Source organism: Trachinotus anak, unplaced genomic scaffold, assembly GCF_046630095.1.
Source record: "Trachinotus anak isolate AG129_WGS33_773 ecotype Australia unplaced genomic scaffold, CSIRO_AGI_Tana_v1 ptg000013l, whole genome shotgun sequence".
Classification (NCBI taxonomy): Eukaryota; Metazoa; Chordata; class Actinopteri; order Carangiformes; family Carangidae; genus Trachinotus; species Trachinotus anak.
The window spans coordinates 24,643,307-24,658,151 of NW_027273864.1; the positions used below are offsets into that span (position 1 = coordinate 24,643,307).

The 14,845-nt window shown below is 41.0% G+C and overlaps 2 protein-coding genes across 5 annotated transcripts; both read right to left on the minus strand.

Annotated features, from left to right (window-relative positions):
• Positions 1-18: 18 nt before the first annotated feature.
• On the minus strand, positions 19-7,302 carry kif17 (kinesin family member 17). 2 transcript variants are annotated; one of them, XM_071494042.1, is made up of 14 exons: positions 6,653-7,302; positions 6,242-6,388; positions 5,944-6,045; positions 5,456-5,645; positions 4,352-4,804; positions 4,109-4,203; positions 3,812-4,013; positions 3,538-3,641; positions 3,251-3,366; positions 2,721-2,949; positions 1,733-1,991; positions 1,580-1,641; positions 1,367-1,487; positions 19-1,204 (listed from the first exon to the last, which is right to left on the minus strand). In XM_071494042.1, the coding sequence occupies exons 1-14, from the start codon at positions 6,881-6,883 to the stop codon at positions 1,014-1,016; spliced, it is 2,502 nt and encodes an 833-aa protein (XP_071350143.1). In that variant the 5' UTR covers positions 6,884-7,302; the 3' UTR covers positions 19-1,013. The 2 variants fall into 2 exon arrangements, with proteins under 2 accessions (XP_071350143.1, XP_071350142.1); XM_071494041.1 differs by having other exon boundaries at positions 1,367-1,490; positions 1,724-1,991.
• Positions 7,303-9,138: 1,836 nt separating this feature from the next.
• Positions 9,139-14,211, minus strand: sh2d5 (SH2 domain containing 5). Of its 3 annotated transcripts, none has more exons than XM_071494057.1 (10): positions 13,958-14,211; positions 13,393-13,458; positions 13,223-13,303; positions 13,038-13,112; positions 12,758-12,904; positions 11,944-12,144; positions 11,219-11,402; positions 10,664-10,769; positions 10,397-10,556; positions 9,139-9,803 (listed from the first exon to the last, which is right to left on the minus strand). In XM_071494057.1, exons 2-10 carry the CDS (start codon positions 13,441-13,443, stop codon positions 9,597-9,599), a joined length of 1,212 nt encoding a protein of 403 aa, XP_071350158.1. In that variant the 5' UTR covers positions 13,444-13,458; positions 13,958-14,211; the 3' UTR covers positions 9,139-9,596. The 3 variants fall into 3 exon arrangements, with proteins under 3 accessions (XP_071350158.1, XP_071350157.1, XP_071350159.1); XM_071494056.1 differs by having other exon boundaries at positions 14,078-14,156; XM_071494058.1 differs by lacking the exon at positions 13,958-14,211 and adding an exon at positions 13,613-13,928.
• Between the last annotated feature and the right edge of the window lie 634 nt (positions 14,212-14,845).

The window sequence follows — 14,845 nt, forward strand, 5'->3', positions numbered from 1 at the left end:
GCCAGTCAAGTAATATTAAACAATGGATGGAGAAATCAGGCCATAGCCAAAGTTAGAAATATGATACTCAGACAGACAAGTGAGCAGCAGAAAGGATTGAGTTTATCAGTAGCGATACAAATGCAGCTACTGTGCCAGAGAAAAAAAAAAAGCATTCAGAGTATTTTGTGCATCTGCTACAGCTCCTACACTGGAGACACAGACTCCATCATAGGATTATTTCAAATAGTTGATTATCAAAATGAATCTATGAAAACTCCCAATATTAGCATCAAAGTCTACTATTATGATTCATAGAGTTGTATTTGACTCAAGCATAAATTAAGGCTTGGTAAAGTCACACCAAAATGCACAGTGCTGACCCCAGAGGTCATATATGCAACACGAGATAACTGTCGACTACCTGTCAACACTGCTGCCTTGACAACAGCCCCCATGACCCATTTGTGAGAGTTAAGTTACCCCTTTGCTGTGACACCAGAAACTGGTCTGACATGGCTCAGAACTTATTACTGTTCATAACACTCTAAACAATTCAAGTTTAAATTGCTTGTTGTTAAGTAAATGAAATTAGCCATGAAGTGCATTGATTTATTTATTTTATCTATTCAGCAACAAGTGCTGATTATTGAATGCTGGAACAGGTTAAAATTGTTGTTTACAGTCAGCAACAGCAGAGTACATTAGAAAATAAACATTATAATAGCTTGACTTTGAGTTTCACAGTGCACAAATCAAAAGAGTTGAAATACAATGCAAAAATTCAAGGGTAGTAGCATAATGTAGGTAGCATTTTGCTCAAAATTACATTCAAAGTCTGATATAAAACACAAGACAACCTGGCCTGTCCACTGTATGTATTTCTGGTTAGCAGTAGCACAAATGCAATATTTGATCGTTTACTAAGCACTATATGTGATCAATGGCGTGGTACAAAATCTTTTAAGCCATAATAGCCAAATAAATGACAGTGAGATGGGTTACAGTGCATAGGGCATTGGAGTTCAGCCTTATCAAATCCCCTCATTCTGGATGTGAGTTTTACTTTTTTTGCGCTTCATCTTACCATTGGACACAGGGAAACCCAACGACTCCAGGCGGAAGGGTCGTGGCATGATGGATTCTGAGCTGACGGGTGGGCTCGCAGCGGAAATGCTCATTGTTAGGTGGGCTGCCCCGTTAACCAGGGGAGGAGAGTGGATGGCTGTACGAGAAGAGCTCTGTCAGATGGGTATGGTCAACATATGAGGGAAAATGCCTAAATGTAGATTGGTTTGGCATTGTGACTGTTGCAGAAAGTCATCTTAGCTGTAGCCTTTAGCAGTGAGTGTGGTCAGTGGAGAAATCCTGCAGGTCCTGGTCTTACCGTGTCCCTTGGCAGCGTCGACCCCCATCAGTTGGCTGGCTCTCTTTGACTTGAAGTAACTGCTTGCGATGTTCTCACTGTCACTACGGTCCAGCATTTCCTTATACCTGTCCTCTTCCACCTGCTAAAAACACACAGGAGGCTAAGGCTGTGTCAGTGTTTCAGTGTGCATGAGTGAAAGATGATGTATGAAACATAAACACATAAACACACCGTGAATGATTCTCCACTATCAGCGACTGAGCCTCTGCGAGTTGAAAGTTTTGGATGCACTGCTATGAGAGGGAAACAAAGCAAGATAATATTTAAGGGAAAGCTGGTAAGCTTTTACTGTTATGTTCTATATGTCCCCCTCACACTTTGCACCTGAAGGCAGCGTTGTTTTCTGCACCGTCACATCCGGAAGCCTCCAAGTGGCGCTGTCCTCATCCCAGACAGCTTCTTTCTTCAGGCGGTCCAGGTTGCTGTAGTTGCAGTCACGCCGCACCAGGGGAACTGTACGCTCCAGCAGGTTGTTCAGCAGTTGGCCCTCCCTCTCCAGCCGGCGGATGGTTGCCAGGTAGTCATTTCTCTCCACCTCAAACTCTGCCTGCAGGTCACGGATCTCCAGTTTGGCTGCTTTCAACTGTCATAACAGGTTAATCAAGTCAAGTCACTTTATTAGTGTAGCAACAAATCATAACAGAAATGACTAATAACTTTACATGTAGAGCAGGTCTCGACTGTAATCTTTATATTATTAATGTGGCTTTATGGTTGAAGGGCAGAGCATACAATTCAGGACTGAAAGCTTAAAGACTGCAATTTTGATTCCACATTATCCAGTAAAAGTTTGTGCAAACCTCAGATTCCTGGTGGTCAGTAAGCTCTCATTTCTGTGGTTTTCTATAGCGCACACCCAGAATACAGCTGAATATACTGCATGGTACTGAAGACTTGATGTGCAATATAAAAGCAGTTTTTGCCTCCCAACTCAGTTCTCTGTGTTAAGAAAGTTGATAAAAGGCTTTTAATCTCAAGAGTAATGATAGTAGAATAAAATGTGCATCACTGTGAGAAGAGCAGTTAGTACTGATTTCTTACACTGAGATGCTTGATAATGATGCATGAGTCTGGGTGAATAAAAAACTTTACGAGTGAAGTTTCAGCTGTTATTACATCGGCAATGAGGGGTTGCAAAATGGAAATTTTCCTATGAAAACTGGAAAAAATAATTCATGTCTACAAAAGACCTAAAATATACAGCATATTCCTTTGTTAGTGGCCATATCTGTTTCTGAAAATTGCTTCAAACCTACTGTACTTCATGTCCCATATAACCTGTCACATGTGTCCTGCAGATGCTGTGACCCACCTTGCCCTGCACCTTGACCAGAATTTGGCTTTTGGCATGAACTTCTTCCTGGATGGAGTTGTAGACGTTCAACAGCACATTTTCGCTCTCCTCACTGTTCTCTGACAGAGCGCGGATAAGCTGGACTTTTCTCTGGTCGGCGAGGCTCTTCCTCTGTCGGTGTCTCTGCTGTAAGTCCTTGTTCCTGGCCTGCTCCCCTCCCACCACTTCCTGTTCCAGCTGCTGCAGCCTGTGGAAGAGAGAGAGAGATGAACAGGAATGATGCATGGAGAGTGATTAAGTCGAATAATGACATCATCACAACAAAAAGCACTGGAAGTTGCTTATTTTCCTGGTATCATGTACTTTTATAAAGCCATAACATGTCAGATAGCCCATCTACAATGTTGAAAAGACACTATTAAGAAAGCCATTTATTATGAAGTGCCAGCACTGCTGATGGCAAGGACCACATATTATGTCCATGACTGACAGTTTCAAACATGTTTGTGTAACATGTGTGCGCAGGTTTACCGTAGAAGCCCACAAACCTTTCCAGGACATGTTTCTGATCCAGAGGCCCTGCTGTCGTGGCATCAGGTGAGTCTATGTGTCCATCTCCGGCTGGACTTTTTTGGACACCAACTTCTGCACAAGGTACAGCTGGCTGGCTCCCCAACACGAGGAAAGAACATCCAATAAGTTTCTAATATTCCATTGGTTATTTTCATGTAAGAAGTCATTTCAGGCAGTTGCCCTCTGAAGGGTGGGATACTTTATTTTGGAAGCAAATTTTTTTGGGATGATTATTGGTAATGGTAGTGGTGGTGGACAGTACCTTGGTCAAAGACGTTTCCCCAGTTGCACTGTGGCACACCGCATCAGTTTTAAGGCAGAGCTCTTCTTCAGCAACCTGCGTCATACAGCTCGAGCTCACTGACACTGAAAAACAAAATAATGCAGAGCAGCATCAGTACATAGGTTGTGGGCACACAGAGCAGTCAGAAACAACAACCTGGCAAATGTTTTTGTTCAGACTTTTCCAGGAGTGATGATTCACTAGTGCTATTTGACGTAAGGTGAGCACAGAAACCAGTTTATAAAGTATTTACATGGTTCTTTGTTGTGTGCAGATGGGTTTCTGTTCTCATTCTTGGGGACAGAGCTCCCCCTGCTGGCTCGTCCCTTCTCCAGATTAGACAGCTTGGACTCATAAGAGGAACGTAAGGCAGCAATGTCCTCCTGCAGCTTTGCCCTGGATTCCTGCTCTGCATTGTACTCAGCCTGCAACTTGGCCAGCCTCTCCTCATACTCCTGTGGAGAGAGCAGAGTACAGACTATAAATCACTTTATACAATACATGCAGAAGTGTGAAGTGATATATTGGTGTGGGAACGGTTTGTAGTTGCCTCTTTAATCTTCTCCTTTTCTGTTTCTTTGGTGCTCGACTGTGGCCTTGAAGGAAGATCGGAGGACACTTCAGACAACTGACCAGAGAGCAGAGCTGCATGGCAAAAGGACAAAAAGCAAAATGTAGTTTTTTTTTTCTTTGAGCAAGACAAGCAAATACAAATGAAACATTTTTCAATATGTGCATATAAATCCTTTGGAAATATTTAAAATGGTATCAAAAGACAAAATATGCCACTTACTTGAAAGGTTAGCAGTACCCAGCTGGCCTGAGATGAGGTCCCTTAACTTCTTGATCTCTTCTTGATACTCTCGGAGCAGAGCATCCTTGGGGTCCTCATTGATACGGGGTCTGTTCTGGATGCTCTTGGCTCGGTTGGCGTAGCGCAGCGTGCTCAGGCTTTCCTCATAGTTGTTGTCAGCGGGGGAGAGACAGGCGATCATCAAGGTGCGCGTGTTTCCACCCAGAGAGTCCTGCAGCAGCCTGGTCAGCTTGGAGTCTCGGTAGGGGATGTATTTGGAGCGTCCGTCCGCCAAGGCAGAGATGACATTACCCAAGGCCGAGAGGGATAGGTTGATCTTGGTGGCCTCACGCAGTCGTTCACCAGTAGCACCAGTTTTAGACTGACGCTCACTTCCCGCCAGGTCAACAAGGTTGAGTTTACCTGCTCGTAGATGGTCCCGGCCAGCTGCATCTGAGAATGACAATGTAAAGAAAATACAACTTTAAAGTTTGTATCTGTATTTTGCAATAGCAAAAAAGCTAATTGTTAGATGCAAACATTGTTAAAGAAAATACCTGTTTGAAATGTACCTTCTGGGTCTAGATTTTGTGATTATTTTTCTTTTATTAATCAGATTAGAATTGCCATTTCTCTGTAAAGCCAAAAGGTCATCATTTGTTGTTCTTTAATGTGCTCTATAAATAGACTGACCTTTGTGTAACTGACTGTCTTTTTTGCCCTAACATTCAAATCATACAAGGAGAAATCCATCCTAGTAGAGACACATGGTGATTTCTTTACACAATACAGTTAGTATAGCAGGATACAGCGCAGCCATGAGGCATGGTGTTCACAAACATGTTGGCTACCTGGTTACATTTTTTTTGTCATTCAGGAAATGTAATTTCAGTGGAAGGTGGGTATACCAAAAAGAACAATGGCACGCTACAACAAATTGTGAAACACTAAACACAGCAGATTAATGATATCAGATGGTGGATTTACTCTCTAACTTTAGTGTTGAGCTGCTTGTGACCTTATCAGACATAATAGTACCACATACCTTTTTTGGACATATAATTCAATTTGTTAAAGGTATTCTGTAATTGTGTGTGTATTCACCAGTGTTGCAGATCTCCAAGTGGATGGTGAAGATGGAGTGGGAGCGGGAGGAGTCTTTGTTCATCAGCGTGTAGCCCACTGCCCGGTTCTTCCAGCCCTGCTCTATGATTCTCTCACACTCCCCCACACTGTGCACAGTGTGCATGGAGAGGTCCCGCACGTACACCCCCCGCTCTGGGTGCTCTTTCAGCTAGGTATTCGTCAGCCCCACACACACACACACACACAAAATACACAGACACAATCAAAATCTGCCACCCTGTTCAAACACCTTCACCTTCAAGGAACTATGGATGTTACTTCTGTTCTTGAAATCACCATGGCAACTTCTTACAGTATTATGCACAAAACATAAGCACTGTGTTCACTGTCTGAGAAGCAGGTTTCATAATCATTGTACTTAACAAAGAACAATAATAATTTTGGCTTCTAATGTTACAGTGCACCCTGATTTGTTTGTTGAAATAACAGTTCTTTAAGAGACGTACCTCCAATCTCTGTTTGGTGTCGTTTCCTAAAAGGTCTCTGATTTCTTCATTGTAAATCTCTAAGTAGGAGGCCCTCACCAGGAATTTTGTATTTTCTGCACACTAGCTTGCACAGAAACATATAACACATAAAATTATTCTCTCTGAGCATGCAAAGCTTAGGAAAGTCTCATCACCAGACTGAAGAAAGTATGCAGACTGCACCAACAGAAAAGGTTAATACACACTAGAAGGCTTTTTGCATGAAATATGAAGAAAATGGACATGTGGCACGATTAACAACAGTTGCCCTGCCTACCTGAATACTCTCAAAGATGTGTTCAAATGCCCGCGGGATGACTCCCCTCTGGGCTGCAGGCTCGGACACCCCCTGCATTGTGAAAGACTTACCACTTCCAGTTTGCCCATAGGCAAAAATTGTGCCATTGTATCCCTCAGTGACACCCTGTGAAAAATGAAAAATAAGGCACTGGTGACCTTTTGTGTGTGGCTTCTTTAAAAGGAGCAACAGCCTGCTGACCTTTACAAGTGACTGACAGCAGACTGTTAAGTAAATAATGAGGCCTGCAATCAGTAGCAATGAGATATAGGCAACTGATGTTGGGCTGAGGGTGTCCAGTGACCAGTGAGCTACTTCTGTAATGCCTAGATCTGCAGAGTGTTGCTTTGTACTTACACTGACAGCAAAAAGAAGTCTCCAGGAGCTTACCTCAACCAAAGCATAGGCAGTCTCGTTGTACATCTGCTCAGTGGTTTGATCAATGAAATAGGTCCCATCAAAGGTGAACTGTTTGGGTGGTTCATCCATCGCCCCAGGCTTCTCTATGAAGCACTGGCAGCGGTGCAGATCCATGGACATCACCGTCTTAGAGCCGAGAGCATTCTCCCTGTCATTCAGGGGCCTGCATCTGACCACAACCTTCACTGACTCTGATCCCATGGCTCACCATTCACTCCACAGCAGTTGGATTGTGAGCAGGTAACAAATAAAAGCAACAACAACAACAATAACAACAATAAAAAAAAAGGTTCAGCTCTGCTTTATACATGCATGTCTCATGAGCTGGACCGCAGCAGGAAAGCTGCCGACTAACGTCTAGCTAAAAATCAGCCCACATCTGAAAGTCCACTGAGAAAAGCTTGTTTACCAGAGGACATTATACACCAGGTAAAAAAAATCGTCAAAAAAAAGTTGAGTTAAAAAAAAAAAAAAAAAAAAAAGAAGAAGAAGATGATGAAGAGGACGAAGCTGAGTGGAGGCGGAAATATCTCCAGACAAATGTTGCCCTCGTCGTTACAGGTACCCTGTCACTCGGCTCCTCTGCCCACGGCGTTTTGAGGTTGCCTAGCAACCGTAAACAACTGTCGCCCCAAGGACGGCGGCCATGTTGGTGAGGAGGGAGTGAGGTCGAGGTTAAAAAGGTGCAACAGAATAAAAATATGTAATATTTTTACATATCACTACAAAATCATGTTTTGTATGCTAGAGGTTAATAAAAGTTTTCCTTTTTTTTTTTTTTTTTTTTTTTTTAAAGCAAGAATGAAAACTATATTCCCTCGTTAAGATGTGGTGTCTTCAGCTTCACTCTTTTTTTCCATATCTGGATTAGATATTCTTTAAATTACACAACATACTCCTTTTATCCGCCTTGTCAAGTTAGTTCAGTGTCTGCTTGTCTGAATATATAGTCAATGGTTCTTGAAGTTTTTACACTTTAACTAAACTTTATTTTTTCCCACTGAATATTTAGGCTTAATGCTAAGTAGCAAAAGCAACAATACTGGATAATGTTTTTTTTTTTTTGTATTGACCACACAAAGGAAGAAATGTTAAACTATACATTGTCAGACCAATATAATGATACAGCTCAACGGAAAGTCCGAATAGATTAAAGAAATGATAACATTTTTCAGTTTTGTCGATCAACAGAAAAATAACTAGCAACTATATTGATTGTCGATTAATCATTTCATTCTTAAGTGTTATTCTCTGATTCCAGCTTCTCAAAACAGAGGACCAGCTGCTGTTCTTTGTCACATATTACAGTAAACTGGATATAATAAACTGGGTTTTGGTCAGACATCACCTTCAGCTCTGCTAAGTTGTGGTTGTGAGAGGCCTTGTTTCTAAAGTTTTCTTTAATATTTAGTAAACTTTTTTGCCAAGACAATTGAAAAAAAATACATTGGTACATTGGCAGATTAATTGGTAATGGAAAAAAAATCATTGGTTACAGCCTTACTGATTTAACTGCATGGCCATCTTGGAGGACGTAGTTTGTGGTGTTGAATTGTACTGCTTTATACTGACTGACACCCCTCCGCATAATGCAATAGTTCAACAACACCACAGACCACATCGTCCAAAGTGATCAGTTGATACAATTGAATGAACACCTATTAAAAGTAGGATTTATTGGAGAAATGTTGTTTTAGACTGTACTAGTTTTAGCCTGGTGTATTTACTAAACTCGCAACTGAGTGTGTAACAGTTTATTAATCTCTGTGACCCTAACTGCACATCAAGCAATCCCATGTAGCCCAACATTTAGAAACTGTGTGCACTACAAGTTGCCAAAGTATTCCCCAGAGCGAAGTGACTTTCTGAGTGACAAAACTGCAGGTGAGGTTTTGCCAGGCAGAGTCATTAATATTAAAAAACTGTTTTTGCAGAGTGTGGATTGAAAACAGAAGACACCTGTCATTTAATCTCAAACAAGAATTAACAATAAGAAAATCGTTTGCTGGCCTTATGTGGTACATTTTGCTCACTAAAATTGTGTAAACCTAATTGTCATGTGCCCTACTGGATAAGAAATCAAGATAACAGATGATCTTAGGATAACCAATATCCTTGGGCTGACCTAATCTCATTACATGATATATCAGTGACTATTGAAATACTTGACCACTGATCCAACATCAGTGCACAAGGTATACTAAACATTACCAGTAAAACAAACACAACCATGGTAGACTGACTGAGAACAAACATTAAAAACACAGAAAATTTGAACACAGCCTACCTTTGTCTCCCTCTTAGTGGCCATGATATAAGTGCACTAATATACTCTGAAGTTGCAAGAAGAAGAAAATAATAGAAGTTATTATGATGTTTTCTCACCGTGTATATTACTGCTTACGTATCCCCCAGGTCTAATGTCTAAACATAGAAAGAATAAGATTGAAATTCAATAAAATTTGATCAAATATATTTGCAGAACATCTTTACAATGCAAGAAAAAAAAAAGAAAAATGGTTATTGTTTCAAGTGCCATCAGTTGCAACAATCTGAGTGATCAATTCCACTCCAGGTTATTAATTTCATGCTATAAAAACACTAATAAACTCTGATGCCATATAGGAACATATAAAAATTCATTTAAAAAATATACTTTAAGACATAAAAGGGTGGAAGCATAAAATATTACATCCTTAACAAATAAGTACCGTCCCATGAAATGACTTGTGTACTATATACATTAAGTGCCAACACTTAATAGGTGCATTATGTTTTGCAGTTTGTGAATCCTCCACACAACACCAAATGTGATTTTGAAGTAAGAAATGATATATGTGCAAAAGAGAAAAGAAGGTGTCACATATTTTGGATCTTTGGAGGTTGGCATTCCACATGTTCCAGTGTCCAGGGTTTAAACCCATGCCTTTCTGAGGGTACTTTTAATTTTGGCTTTGTTCGAGCTCTTGTGTAGCTTTACAGACTGCTGTTTGCTGGTGTCTTCCTCCCACTCGTAACAGTGGTTTACTCGGGCACAGCTCAGCAGGCATGGCAGCTCATCCTGGGTCTCTGTGTAGTATTCGATCAGTTCTGCTATAGAACTGAACTCAGTCTTGCATTTCTACCACAGAGACAAAATGAAGAAACAGAAAATAATTACCATAAAATTATTGGTTTGGAAATACATTTATGATTATATCATTTTTTCCTCTCCAACACCCACACACCCACACCAATACTGGGGTGCTACAAGGCCAACTTTTGTTGAGATCCACTGACGTGTATTTTAAATGAAGGCCCAGATACCACGGTTTCGAAATATAACACTGAATTCCAGAGAAATATGTATCAAATGATCCACAGAAACTGCATCTTGGGTTTTTGATGTTTCATTTAATAGAGGCTTGGTGAAGTCTTACTAAACAGATACAAAATACATACACACCCAAGAGGAAAATTTCTATGAGGATCAGACTTGAAACAATTAATGTTTGTGTGAAATATCAGATATAGGTACCTTTGATACAAAAATTACAATATAAATATTCTATATTAAAAATCAAAAATATCTGGGAATTTCACCATTTCCTCTGAATTCAGTCAGCATCTTACGATTTTGTTTCCACTACAAATCTAAGCAAGTATTAGCGTGACGGGTGTGGTGTGTGCTAATGTTTACACACAAGATTTAACCATTTTAGACAAAACAATTACCTCCAGCAGGAATTTCCCTTTACGAGTGTTTTCTATAAGGTGGGTTATCAAGCCAGAGGGAAAGCGAATGATGAGGGAGCCGCATTTGGGTTTTTTAGGATGGGGGCATAGGAGGTACGAACCCAGAACATCATCTGCCAGCAGGGAATAGCTGCTGTCACTGAAATACAGAAGATATGTCAAAGACAACACAGAAAAAAGTTAGAGCTGGAGAAGGCATCTGTTGTCAGTAAGATGCATTAAACATAATGCATGAGGAATACTCACGTTGCGATACCAGCCCAACACCACACCGCTTGAGCCAATGCTTCTTCTGTTTCGGCCAGGCTGGGAGCGCGGGATCTCCTCACTGGTGTTCTGTCTTCCACCTTTTCTGTTTCACACATAAGAAGATACATTATTGTGAATTTGGATTTGTTTAAATTTCAGAGTTTCAAAAGTGGAGGTACTTCACCAGCCCTGTTTGTGTGGGGAAAGATCCAAAGTAATCCAAACTCAGTGAAGGGAATGATTGGTTTAAACAAAGCAAGTGGTGATGAAATAATCCATAAAACTAAAGATTGTGTTTCAGTGTGTTAAAGCTTAGACTCAAATAAACATTAGTGAGCAGTTCAACAGTGAGAAGCTGTAAGAAAATGTATTATGACCCATGTGAGACAAGATTGTTATCCATCACCTCAATCAAATAGTTCAAATTATAAAAAACTACCTTCTTACACCGCAACAGACAGTGAGTGACTGACCATCACCTAACACTAGGGGTTTTGCTTTACCTAATCAACTCTCTGATTCTTGAGAGCGCTCTGTGAACACCTGGCCCACCTTGTGATGCATTCAGGCGCTCCTGAACACTGCGCTGTTTGAGTGGTGTAAATGTGAAGGAGCGATAAGCCCCAGAGCACAGTGCTTTGGTGCGGATGGCTTTCTTGCGAACCAGGGAGGGGGAGGACGTGGGGAAGACTTCATCTTGGCTGCTGTGTGGGTCGTCGGAAGACTTCTTATTTTTCTGTAGATGAGGGTAAACAAAACATTGTCTCAGTGCAACTAGTTTCTTTGTGAAGAGGACACTTTCTTTTCTTTGTGTCAGTCAGTAGCGGCCATAGTTTTTGGACCCTTTGGTAAATCCACAATTGAATTATTTATGGCCAATGTTTAAATTTTCATTACTTTTTAATATGAGCGTCACAGATTTAAATAAAATTGCTGATTTTCATGGAAATACATGTCAAATGATGCAGAATGTGTAACGCACAACATTTTCAAATGAAAAAAACCCCAAATTCAGTTCCTTTTTGAGAGGCTGAAATCTGCAAATAAATATACTTTTTTTTTTTTTTTTTTACTTTTTGCTATAAAAAAAATGACAGAAACAATTCATTGCTGATTATTTTTCTGTTGACTGGTTCAATAATAGACCATTTCAGCTATAATTGTCATTCAAAAATGTAAATTAGAGGCTTCTATGTGTCAACTGCAAATTAAAAGGGAACGATACACAATAACATTAATCTGTAGGAGTGAAAAGAAGAAAATGTTAAGGTCCACACCTTTGTGCCTGGCAACAACCCTTGAAAAGGGGCTCTCCTGAAGGACACCAGGGCACTGACACTGAGAGGGAAACCGTGGTTGAGCAGTGAAGGTGTACGACGAGGCATCGAGCCAGCAGAGTCCTCCTGGGCCTCCTCTGGGTGCTTCTCCAAGTAAGACAGCTGGAAACAGCGGCACAGGAGCAGGTTCAGGAACTGGGCCTAAAGGAGAGACAGTTGACACAGCAAAACTTTTCAAGAGTGTTACCTGATAAACCAAATTCTTACATGAAGTAGTTAATAACATAAATACAATTACACCCTTAAGGAACTTGCTTACAGACATCCAAGTAAAATGTGTAGTCAAGAAATAATATCAAAAAGCAAAGAAACGCAATCCTTTTCTCTTTATTTTGGAACAAGTGTCACCACAAATTGACTCTTTTCTCGAAGCGGCCAATAAACCGCCGAGTTTGTGGCTTCCCGTAATCCCCAGCATAACTCCACGCAGCTTTGACCTGATTAGAGGTCTAATCAGCAAAGTGATTGAAAACATCTGTTTGGCCCTTTAATAAAGAGTAAAACTACAGGTATACTACAATCATTTCTGTTTTCATTAAGATAAATGGTTATATCGTCCTCTCTTTGATTGCGCCATCTCAGATGTGTTGCGGTGGTAATGTACCACAACATTTTGAACCATGTTGTACAAGTTTTCACTGGATGTGACACATACTTGAATTGCCAAGTACAACTAGGTGCAACTTTAATGCTGAAAAGCACCTCTGTTGTAATATGATGTAAATGTCAGTCAGTGTTACTGGACATTCCTTACCGCTCTGGCATGCCTGGCTTGAAAGACATGGCAGTACAGCTGGGTATCTGTGCTGCCCGGGTTGTGGGAAACGAAGGCGAACTGGGCATCGACAGGCCGGGCGGTGGACAGAGAGACTCTGCGCAAGGCATGAGCCATCAGGATGGTCTGCAGAAGGTAAACACCAAGAAGAAGAGACGCCAGATGATCTAAACCACATTGTCAACACTTCCAGGTTAAAACATACTCATCAGATCAATGTATGCAAATGTTTTCACTAGAGACAAACCACCATCCTTACCGTTTCATCCTCATTGTACATTTTCACGCCTTTGATGGAGAATTTTAGGGATACAGGTCGTCTTCTCCTGCATGTCTGGTTGAGGACAACTTATGTATTAGTCACTGTCTTCTTCATTAAAGAGGTTTTAGTCGTTGCTTTTTGAGATGGTGATCATCTCCAGAATTCTCAGGATCTGGACTTACTTTAAGAAACTTCAGCTGAGTGTGCAGTTGTTCTATCTGGTCATCCAAACAGCAGTCATCCACAGGAAATGAGCCCACATACTTTACAATAAAGACGAGATTAAGCGAAACCTTCCCACACACAGGAGAAGACACAAATGCAAATCTAAAACTAGCATTTGAAGACTTACCTCTGCAGATCGTGTCACCGCACCATCTTCTCTCACTGGTGCCTCACCCATGCTGCCAATTGTTCTCTGTAAAACCAGCAAGAACATCTCAAGCAAAGGACAACAAACAGATGAGCAAGAGTAAAATCAATTAAATGCCTGTGGAAAAACACATAAAGGTTTAGGAAGCTCATCTTTAAATTCAAATGACTGCAACAGAGTGCCACGGGGGAATAGATACCAGTAAAATACACAGAAGTCGTGCAGTGTGTGGTTGCTGTAGACCTTGGGACACAGGCACCAGGAAGACGAGAAACCTGATTTGGGACTTTCGCAAGTGTGCCCTTCAAATCCCAATTTTGAGCGTCGTAAATGAGTCCAAGTCGCTGTTAATACACGGGGAATTGTTGGTGTGTGTTTTATGAGCTTGTCAGTCCTGACATACTCCAAACTTTTGCCTTTTAAATGAAGGCAAAACAACAAACAGCGGGCTGGAAACAATCTTTCCGTCCTGTGTGAAACCCAAGAGTGTTCAAAGGTCGTAACAAGCTTTAAAAAAAAAAAAAAAAAAATCACATAAACTCACTTCTCAGACCCGGAGAGCCTCACCCACCACAGAGACGAACAGAAACACCACCTCCTCCTCCTCTTCCTCCTCTTCCTCCGCCTCGCCTGCGTCTTCTGCTGACGACGAGGTCCGACTCACCTTTGCGACCCGGCGCCGCTCCGTCGTCCAGGTGTGCCGGCGGTGTCCTGGAGGCGGGCTCCAGGGAAAGCGCACCGAGCCGAGGGGAATGAGGAGGAAGAGGAAAGTGTATGTGAACACTCCCCCCCCCCTCACATGTAGAGTATAACGCGTTGAATCACGTCCCTCCCCCTGCTGCTCCCTCTGTCCGCACATTCCTGGTCATTGCGCAACTCAGCCCGCCGACAACACACGAAGAAGAAGTGCAAAGGTACGGTTCTTTAATTCATTGGTAAGTAAAAGTGTCGATTTAATCATGTAATATGCTCTATTATAAGTCCTACTTAAGTGCTGGAGAAATCTGTGAACGACAGTTTGAACAAAAAAAAAACAAAAAAACAACAGAGTATTACTCTTATTTATATCTGAATGAGGCAGAGATTATGACAAAACAAGATAAAGAATTAATGTTTGTACATTGACTGTATAAAGTCTAATAATCATCTAGCAAATAAAAAGACACAATTGAAATCTAAATCACAGTATCATAAATCAATCAAATTAAAACCTTTTTTAAAATTATAATCTGAACTCAAGGTGCCTTGTATGTTTTTACTTCCTGTTTACAATTGCTTGTATTGACATCACCCATCTTTTCAAACTCTAATAAGATATTTGATGTGAAATTGAGACCTCTCTGGACTGCTGCCATCACCGATTAATCCAATTTCTACAATAATTTATTGTTAATTATTCAGCAACAACTTGGAGTGTAAAATCCTAGTGTCC